Source organism: Equus przewalskii, chromosome X (genome assembly GCF_037783145.1).
Source record: "Equus przewalskii isolate Varuska chromosome X, EquPr2, whole genome shotgun sequence".
In the NCBI taxonomy this organism is placed as follows: Eukaryota; Metazoa; Chordata; class Mammalia; order Perissodactyla; family Equidae; genus Equus; species Equus przewalskii.
Window position 1 is genome coordinate 4,333,156 of NC_091863.1, and position 10,487 is coordinate 4,343,642.

The window sequence follows — 10,487 nt, forward strand, 5'->3', positions numbered from 1 at the left end:
CTTAGCAGGGCTGGGACTGGAGTGACGGCACCAACCACATACCAACCACCTGTAACATCTCCCCAAATAGGTGATGAGGTGGTGCAGGATGTTCTTGCCAGAAAAGAAGGGCTGAGTCCAATGGAGGCACTAGGCACAACTTGTAGATTAGAGGAAATACAGGGGATGGAGGAACAAGATGGCATCACGTGGAAACAGCCAGACAAATCCAGAACGCTGAATGTTCTATAAGACAACTGGCCTGGACTCTTCCAAAAGTCATTAACACGGGGGAAAACACAGGTTATGCAGCTGGAAGACGGGGTGAGGTTTTCTAGTTTAAAGAGGCTAAGGGGACATAATTACCATCTGGACCCAAGTTTGGAAAACACTAGAGTGAACTCAGCCCCACAAAGAAGCCATCCTTGCCTCCACGATTAATGATTAAAATGATTAATGATATTAAATATTAAAATGATCATTAATAAGTCTTTTTTGTTGTTGTTAAAGATTTTATTTTTCCTTTTTCTCCCCAAAGCCCCCTGGTACATAGTTGTGTATTTTTAGCTGTGGGTCCTTCTACTTGTGGCATGCGGGATGCTGCCTCAGCATGGCTTGATAAGCGGTGCCATGTCCACGCCCAGGATCCAAACCAGCAAAACCCTGAGCCGCCGAAGTGGAGCACGTGAATTTAACCACTTGGTCATGGGGCCAGCCCCATGAAGTCATTTTTCCTTTTTAACACAAACTCTCTGCTTGGCAAAAATAATCTCTTCTCTGCTTCACAAAACATGTTTATCGCTCAGCCATGTCTTCTCCTGGTCTGGACTATCCATCTCTCTTCTTTGCTCCTCTCTATATTTGACAGCACAGCTTCCCTGCTGATTTCAGTTCAAAGCACTGCTCTGTCCATATCATGTCCTCACCATGTTTATCACTAACGATTATTCACACGTTTTGCTCATCATGTTTTGTGTCCCAATTGGACTATTAAGACGACCAAAGGAAGAGGCTCATTTTGAATCCCTTACAGCAGCTGACACAATTCTGTCTGAACAGATAAGGAATGAGTAAATTCAGGCCTCTAGAGCTGTGCTGCCCACCACAGTGGCTACTTAAATCCAAATGAAGTAAAACTGAATAAAATGAAAAGTTTAATTCCTCAGTTTCTCTAGCCATATTTCACATGCCCAGGTGCCACCCATGGTTCCCGTCTGGGGCAGCACAGATACAGAACATTCCCAGCATGGTGGGCAGTTCTGCTGGATGCACAGTGCTGGTCTAGAGAGCAGACAGTGCACAGTTCTCCTCAAGGACACGCCACTTCTCTGACATGTGCACGGGGGAGGGAACATGACAGGAAGGGAAGCCTGGTGCGGATTTTGGCTTTTGTCTCCAAGGCCTCAAATGAGCTCAGGTGAGCAAACTATTACCATGTATTCTCATTTCACGTGCAGACTGCACAGTCTATTGGGAGTCGCACAAACTTTGGTTTGCTACTGGATCTGTCCCTCACTAACCACATGAGCTACAAAATTTTTAAATAGAGCACCGTTGATCGCAAAAGAGAAATATGTTGTCTTAGCGCCTGGGAGAGGAGAGTCAATGGTCGTCAAGTGCCCAGCCCAGTGCAGATGGAACTGGCCACCAGGCAAGGGCGTGCAGAGGTGACCACCCTCACCCCCCCGCCAGGGCCCTTTCCGCGCAGCAGCTTGGCGCACTTAGCTACTGACTGCAGGCATCACAGCAAAGGACGTGAGTGCGTCAGAGGATAAAGGAAGGAGGTGAAGCACCTGTGAAATGCTCAGAAAGTATGTTAACAACTGGGAGAGGCAGCCACCTCGCAAAGCCCCAGGGGAACGGTTCTATAGAAGTATATGTTAGAATTATTATGTTTTCAAAAACACTCCTCATTACACACCCTGAAGGCAAATTTAAACCACAGATATCTGCACCATAAAACCCAGGCTGCCCCTCCTCCATTTCAACACAATCAAGTGAAGGTTTAAATATATCGAATGTTGTATTCCCATACACCTGACAGTAGGAACTTTATTTTCAACTGTAATCCACTCTGGTACCACACTATGGTCCCTTCCAGCTATGGGCTGTGTATCAATTGCTTTCCAAACATCCCATCCAAAGATCTGATAGTCGCTTGGGCATCTATGTATTGAGTGCTTTCAGGGGACGCTTCTTGGGGGCATCATTTCCCCTGCTCTTTTACATTAAATCTCCATCTGCCCCTGAAAAATGACAGAGCAGAACTGGTTTAAATTATAGTAGTTTAAAAACGAAAAAAAACAAGAAAAAGAAATAGAATCCGAGTAAACAGCAAATAATCAGAAAGACCAAAAGGACCTGGGACTCCCCCACACACAGCTTTTCGAGGAGAAAGGAAGAACAAAGCAGAGCTTGGTCAAGAGGAAAGAGGATGACTGCTCTCCCACGATGATAATCAGTTTTCGTAGCTAAGATGCTGAACAAAAGCACGCTGTGAGAGTGAGGAAGCTGGGAGAAAGCAAGGAAAGGGCAGCTTACACCCGCATGGACAAGAATCTGCTGAATACTCCAGTCATATTGCCAGCTGAACAAAACTCTCGTTTATCAGCAGAATTTTGTCAATTTAAATCTCACTCCCCTCTCAATTATTCTACAAATAGGAGCAGCTATGGTAGACATCTAACCACTAACTACAAGAACAAACTTAAGGTGGACATGGTTCAGGTCTACTAACAAGCAGAACCTACAAGAGCGGAGTTTACCAACTTCAGTCTATAACTGGATTGTTTTTTATTACTGATGACTTTCCTCTAATATACAACATAGTCTACTCTCACCTTCCCCTGACCCCCACCAGCATCTTACTCCACATCTTTTTGGACCCTTAATCTGAACACAGGTCTTCTATGCTTACCACATTCCAGACACCTTTCCAGTGTCCATAAACAACAGATGATCACTTGTTGATTATGGTGCAATGAGAAAGCTGAAGGCAGAGCCCCTTAAGCGTGGACTTTGCTCTGCCTCAAGGCCTCAGACTAGCCTCCAAATTTCAGCCAAGACCTTTGCGAACATGGAAGGAACCTAAATTTCACCTGAGTAAGATGAAATGAAAGCCAAGTGTGTGCTGTTAGCTCCCAGTGGGACCAGGGCAGACAGAAGGGGAACATATGACAGCATAGCTGCCCCAACATCCGGAAAGAGACCCCAATCCACTCACGAAAGGGAGGGGGTCTCCCAAACGAAGAGCATGAGACATTTATCTCACTCCAACTGGGATCGCTGTGAGTTCTGAGGGTAGACACCCACTGCATACGGACGCATCCAGAACGATCCCTCTTCTGCTCTACCTTCCTAGGAAGGGGCCAAGGCTCTTTGGGAGTGCACAGATTCCATAACATTAAGTGATCAGAACGATGGACACTGAAAAGCTCATAACTCCACTTGTAAACCTCTTATGTATTTATGCGGGCTCTAATGACAACACATGTCGGTTCTTTCAAAAATTAATCTAGGGCATGTGCTAATGTTATATAAGGAAATTCTCTTTTTGTCATCCGTTTTATGGATGGATGTTCCAGCGTCTAAAGAAATTAGCCTAGGTGAAGTGAAGAAGAGGACAACCATGTGAGAGAGTATTCCAACCAGAGACCGGTCATGCCCGTGAACTGGTTCAGTGAACCAGTGATTTCCTGAGCTCAGCGAGCACCACAAAGCCCCTGCCCCTCCCGCAGCTTAGGGGCTATCCTGGGCCCCAGACAGAGACACAGGCACTTCCAAACAGTCTCAAGTGCTGTGATCTGCAAGTAGGAAGCTCTGGGACCGAGAACAGGTACAGAACAGCTCATCTATTCCACTATATGAAAGTGAAATAGAAGTCACGTGTCACCCACTAAAATCCTGCAATCTGCACGCATTCATGGAAACATGACAAATTATAATCAACACCACGAATATTCTCCTCACAGATCTATTGTATTATTTTCTGATTTTTTAAGAATTTGAAAATAAGCTTATTTTTCTTTGCTGACTTAAGATTTTAAGTAATTACTGTATCAGACTCCTAGAAAACATATTTTATGTATACCACATTTTACAGATACCAAAATTCCTAATTCTGAATATTCTTAACATCCACTGTCCACCTGGCCCTATTATCAATAGCAGGCATCATGAGTTGTTTCCTAAAGCTCTGGGCCTGGGTTGTCCAATACACAGGCACTCACCAAATGTGGCCTCTGAACACTAGAAAGGTGGCTGCTTTGAGCTGAGATGTGCTGTGAGTCTAAAATACACACAGATTTCAAAGACTGGGTATCAAAAATGAATGTAAAATATCTCAACGATTTTTATATTGATTATATGTTGAGTAGTATTTTGGATAAGTTAGGATCAAAAAAATGTACCACTCAAGTTAATTCATCTGCATCTTTTTGTTTTAGTGTTGCTACCAGAAAACTGTATGTGGTCCTATTTCTATTAGACAGCACTGCTCTGGACAACAAACTTCCTTGTCTTTTAAAGAGAATGGGTCCACCTCTTGTGCTCTTAATTTCAGTTATTTACGAACTAGATAATCTTCCCCAGCCAGGAGCCGAGACCCTGTTTAATACTTGTCATCTTTCTTCAAAATCTTGTCCTAGTCCATAATTAATCTCAGCCCCCTTTTCTCTTCAATGGCATTTGAGAGCCAAAACTATTACCTAGCTCAGAGCTGACTGTCACCTCGTGCCAACAAAAACAGATCCAAAAGTGTCTTTTCTATTTGAAAGGACAACTAACAGCATCATACATTTCAAAAGCACTGGAAAGTGCCCTGGTGTTCTTGTCAACATTTCTGCAAAAATCTCCATTGACTTTTTTTTTTTTGTGAGGAAGATTGTCCCTAAGCTAACATCCGTGCCAATCTTCCTCTATTTTGTACTTGGGATGCTGCCACAGCGTGGCTTAGTGAGCAGTGTGTAGGTCCATACCCTGGATCCGAACCCCCGGCCGCCAAAGTGGAGCATGCTAACTTAACCACTACACCACTGGGCTGGCTCCTCTGTTGTCTTCTTAATTCTCCTCTTGATTAAACAAGCTTCTCTTGTAATGTAGGAATTCCCCATGAAACTATTTGTTTCCAATTGCACTTCCCTGAGAACTGGAGTGTTGGGGCTACAATAACAAACACAACTTCCTGGGGAAATGCAATCAAAATTCCCAAAAGCAGGCCTACTGCAAAAGAACTCATTATAAATTGATGGTATATTGTTACGCAAACAACAGATATCCTGAAGTGAGGTACTAAAGAATCAGAGTAGGCATAATGACTAAATTAGGGGAGATAAAGTCGTACATTTTGGAAATCGGTGTTTTATACATTTTGTAAAAGAATGGAATAAGCAAAGGTGAATTTCTGAGAAAGTTCTGCAAGGCCTTACCCCTCAAAGAATTAGGGCAGGAAAGGAGAAAATGAGGGGCAGGGAGAGAGCTAAGTCTTATCTTCCCAAATGTCACTAATTCTTGTTCTGTGACCGGTTCAGAGGATTGGGTAACAGCGCTAGGAGCTAAACCATTAAATTTGTCCTAACTAGCAAAGAGGAGACCCTGGTTGATAACCTTGCCTGCAGGTCCACATAAGTCACATTCATCGCTTCAGGGAACAGCTATGCGTGAATCTAGAGTCAGGAGTAAGCATTAAGCTCATTGAGAAGTTTGATAAATTTAATTTTAATGAGACATCTTGGTTTGCATTAAAATTCATAAGACTCCCACAACAGGTTCTCTGGACCTTTCGTTAGGGGGTAAGGAATTTATTTGACAATTTAACTTCTTGACCATCTGAGCAAGAAAATTCACGTCTACAAACTATACTGAGGCATTCCAGAAGCTTTCTGAAATTGAGTCATTTCAGATTTAGTAGCTGTATATACTGTTCTCTCCAATTAGTGATCTCTATGGGGATTTTTTTTCCTCTTAGGAATTCATCCGTTTCTATATCTGCGTCCACAAAATGAAATTTTTTGCGTGTGCCTTTTAAAAAATCAGTCTCATAACTACTGAGCCACAGAGCCATACCATCAGCAGGGGCAAGGTCACACTCACCATGTAACAGGAGCACAACATCATTTATATTTTGAAACAAATCGACTTGGAATCATTTCTCAACTTTGCTCCTTATTAGCTGTGCAACCTTGGGCAAGTAACTCTACCTCTCTGAGTTGCAGTGTTTTTGTTTTTAATTAGTCAATGCAAATATTTCCCCCTACCTTGCAGGATTTTATGAGATGAAGCAATAATGCATGTACACCTCCACCAGGTCAGCAGTCCACATAAAGCATGCAGGCATTTTTACAGTCCTATGCAGCCTTCCGGAGGCTACAAGGTCAGGCTTCAGGGAGCGCTCGGGACAGTTCTCTCCTGAGTTATAAATGGAGGGTTTTCTTCTCTGAATTCCTCTTTACTGGTGAAATTCGTGCCTACCCCGATAGACTATGGGACTGCTTAGCGCACGTACAAGAATTGATAATCCCTGAAACCCATAGCACAGGCTACTTCTCAAACTTTCAGGCGCTTGGGTTAAAAGGCCGATTCTGACTGAGCAGGTGTGGGATGGGGCATCGGGTTCTCCACAGCCAGGCAGCTCCTGGGAGATGCCCGTGCTGCGGGTCACTCTGGGCGACCGGACACCTTGGCAGCGTGCCTCCCCCTGTGCACCAGAGACAGTGGGGCTGGAGAGTCTGTGATGCTCTGTGCCGCCCTGTGCACTCCAGGGAGTTCGGCGGCATTCCCGGCCTCTACCCTGCACACGCCAGTATAACTCCCCGCGCCTCCTGCTAGGGCACCCCAGACGCCTCCAGCTACGTGTCCCCAAACCGAGACGGACTGAGGAGCCCTGCCCTGGAGGATGCTCCAGGCAAGCCGCGTGCGCCTCGGCGGCAGGCAGGCAGGGACCGTCCAGGCTCGCGTGCACCTGGGGAAACTGAGGCCGGGGTGCGCTCGTCCAGCCCGCGCGGTGGTCCCCCACACCGCGCCCTCGCGCGCCGCCCCCACGCACTCCGTCCCCACGCGCGGCGCGGTCACCGGAAGTAGGTGCCCCCGGCGGCGAAGAGGCCACAGTCCCGCGCACGGCCTGCCGGACCTGGGCCCCGCTGCCCCGCCGCCCGCCCGGGGGGCCCAGACACGGCCCGCCGCGCCCCCAGCCCTGCGAGCCTGCGCCCCCAGCGCGCGCCCTCCTGGGAAGCCCTCGCGGAGGCAGGCGCCGCTACCCACCCAGAAGCAGGCCGTCCATGTCAAAGAGCAGGTGGGTGACGGGCCGCAGAGGGGAGACGCGTGCTGCCATGGCGCTGCCGTCTGAGCCAAATGGGACCGCCGAGGAAAACTGAGCCCGCGGGACCTCGGGCCGCCCCGGGCCGCGCCGGCTGCGCACGCGCGCTCCGTGCCGGCCGGGAGGTCCCGCGCACGCGCGCCCGGGACGCCCACCGCCGCGGGCGCGGCAAGTTAGTCCACATTCTCCCGCTCACTGCCCGCCAGTCAGCAAGCTGGGATGCTCATTCAGGGGCCGCGTACAGCCCAGTTCCTAGTCTGGGAGCAAACGCATGGCTTGAATCTGGAAAGGTTTGTGAGGAAAGAGGGACATCCTAGAAGAACGGTGCATAGGGTCGTTCAGGAGAGGGGTGCAAAGATGCTCAGGGTGGCATCACTGCCAGCCACCACGTAAACGTGCAGGCAAGTGGTCTGAGTTATGGAGTTCCCCGGTGGGGGAGCCTGGGCCACCAGTCCCGGGACCCTCAGCAAGTTTCTCTTTCGGTTTTGGCGGCCCGCCTAGCCGGGTCCCCACTCGGCGCGTGCGCAGTGGCGCGCGGATCTGCAGCCTAGGCGCCTGCATCTCCCTGAGCATCCCTCACCCCACCTCCTCCCGGCCGAAATCCTATAGGAAAGGGCCGAAATCGTAAGAATTTTTTAGATGCCTTGCCGTTTTTCCCCTTCTTATGTCTCATCTATCTGTGGTTGCTCTGAGGTTTTATTCTCTTCCAACTTTTCTGAACGCAACCTGAATAGCTTTTTTTCCCCCACTCTCAGAAATACTTTTTGTCCTTGTTTCTATTTAATGTTAGTTGGCGTTGCATATGCACGTTTAAGCATAAAGACAGGATCTTTCAAAAAGCAGAAATAAGAAAGTTCCAAAGACTCTAAAATGTGAGGATGTCTTTCTGGTGAAGTGCAAAAACTGTATACTGGGGACACACCTGGATTCAGCAAGACTAGCTTATCAACGATGACAGGCAGTGAACTGCTGTGCCTCAGTTTCCTCGTGTGAAAAATGGGGGTGTTAAATGTGGGGAGGCAGGTCAAGTTCTTAGTATGAGCAAAAGGTATATGTTCAAGTAATTTGTGTCTTTTTAGAGCTGTTGATTGTAAGCGACTTTCCCGTTTACTTCAGTTCTGATTTCCTTTTGAGGACGTTAGACCTCAGAGAAGGCAATTCATCACCAATTAGTGAGGGGACTGTGACCCAAATGTGCTAGGCTGCTTGTAACAAAAGACCACAGACTGGGTGACCTACGCAACAGAAATGTATGTCTTACAGTTCTTGAGGCAGGAAGTCTGAGATCAAGGTGTCAGCAGGGTTAATGCGTTCTCAGGGCTGTGAGGAAAACAATCTGTTCCAGGCCTTTCTCCTTGGCTTGTACATGGCCATCTTATCCCTTTATCTCTTTATGTCGTCTTCTCTCTATTCCTGCATTTCTGTGTCCAAATTTCCCCTTTTTATAAAGACACCAGTCATATCTGATTCCTACCCACCCTAATGACGGAATTTTAACTTGATTACCTATGTAAAGACCCTATCTTCAAATAAGGTCATGTTCTAAGGTACCAGGGGTTAGGACTCCAACACATCTTTTTTGGGGAGGGACGCAATTCAACCTGTAACAGATTCATTTTAAAAACATTGGTGGGGCGCCTGCATATGCCAGTGCTTAACTGCTGGAGTCTTTAGAATTCTCCCTCCCACTATCTTTCCATTCTCTGGAAACAAATGGATACCCAAACAAGAGAGGTATTTTTCTTTCCCATTGTATGACATCACATTTCTGTTGATTCCCTACATAAAAGGAGTATTTTCAAAAGGGAAAAAGGCTCCAGTGCCGGGACTAAGAACTCAAAATGGCAGGAATAACCTAGGAGCTGTACTTGATGTCAATGTCACAGATAGTGCGCTCCTTAAAAGGAGCTTAGGGGGTTGCTTGGGTTTTGAAGCCTCTAGAGATTTGCTGCAAAAATGGGCAAACACATAGATGGAGGTGATGAAGGTGTCAGACATCCTGGGACAGAGATATGTGGAGAAGGTCTCCCTCACCCTGTTTCAGCCACTGCAGCTCTGGGCATGGCTCCTGGCAGAGAATCCAGTTTATTCACATACAGGAACCAAGGTGCCCACAGGGAGTTCCCCCTTCACTATGACTGAACTGGCAAAACCTCATGGCAACTGCAGAAGAGATGCATTGGGGAACCTGGTGAAGTTCTACTCCCCATAGACATGAAAACATGGTTCAAATCTTTCTTTTTTCTTGGTAAGGAAGATTGGCCATGAGCTAACATCTGTGCCAATCTTCCTCTATTTTATGTGGGATGCCACCACAGCATGACTTGACGAGTGGTGTGCAGGTCTGCCCCCGGGATCTGTACCTGTGAACCCCAGACCGCCAAAGCAGAACACACAAACTTAACCACTACGCCATCGGAGTAGCCCCACAACTCATTTTTTTGTCTTATTTTCCACACTCTTCAGAAACATCTCTTGCATAAGATGTGACACACTTTCACTTTAAAAGCAAAACTGGGTACTCTAGTGCTTCTTTGTCACAAGCTAGATTGGAAAAAAATGAAAATGTGTTCTGTTGAAGTGGTTTCTAGGCAAGTAACTAGATGCCCTGTGGCTTGTCATAATTCTCACAAAGATGGACAGCTTCTGTGAAGAGGAAGGATGGATTTTCTTCCACGAATTACAATTTATTTTTTGCAAAATTGTGTTTTCCCCATGGAATGATAGCTTACTTTTCCTGATGACTTTAATTGCAACAGAGAAGATCTACCTGTAGTGGATGGAACCTAGTAGAATGGTGTCAAGCTCATTAAGAACTGGTGGGACAAATAAAAAGATCCTTTCTCACACAATGTATAAACTTAAACACGCCATTTATTGTAAAAAAAAAAAAAGCTATATATATGTATATATACCTATCTGCCAATATATGCCACTCTCTCTAAAGTCTTAGCTTATTTCAACTTCCTCATGTTGCTGTCTTGGTTCTTCTGTCTCTGTGTTTGCTTTGTGTGTTGTATTTGGAAAGTTGCTTCAGACCAATTGTCTTTGCGAGCAGTCGCACTCAGCCCTGAAGTTCACCCTCACCAGCCCTGATTTCTGTCCATAGCTCCGACCTGGTCCCAGGGAGCCTGAGGTTGATGGATGATGCCATGCCTCCAGGTTGCCCTTGCAAAGCCCCGCAGCTGCCAGCTGC

At 46.7% G+C, this 10,487-nt stretch overlaps 2 protein-coding genes across 4 annotated transcripts in view; one reads left to right on the forward strand and one right to left on the reverse strand.

The window, feature by feature from the left end:
- PUDP (pseudouridine 5'-phosphatase) overlaps nt 1-7,434 on the reverse strand; it is a 62,452-nt gene extending 55,018 nt beyond the window's left edge. Inside the window, exon 1 of the mRNA XM_070605440.1 lies at nt 7,237-7,434. Coding sequence (XP_070461541.1) covers nt 7,237-7,306 — 70 coding nt within the window. The 5' untranslated portion in view covers nt 7,307-7,434. The remainder of the gene's footprint in view (nt 1-7,236) is intronic.
- Nucleotides 6,854-10,487, forward strand: part of STS (steroid sulfatase) — a 183,628-nt gene continuing 179,994 nt past the window's right edge. For 2 of the 3 annotated variants that reach the window (XM_070605438.1, XM_070605436.1), the window contains exon 1: nt 7,053-7,267. The gene's annotated coding sequence lies outside the window, so the exon portion shown is untranslated. Of the gene's footprint in view, nt 7,268-10,487 lie in introns of all 3 variants that reach the window. The other variant, XM_070605434.1, reaches the window with a different exon arrangement.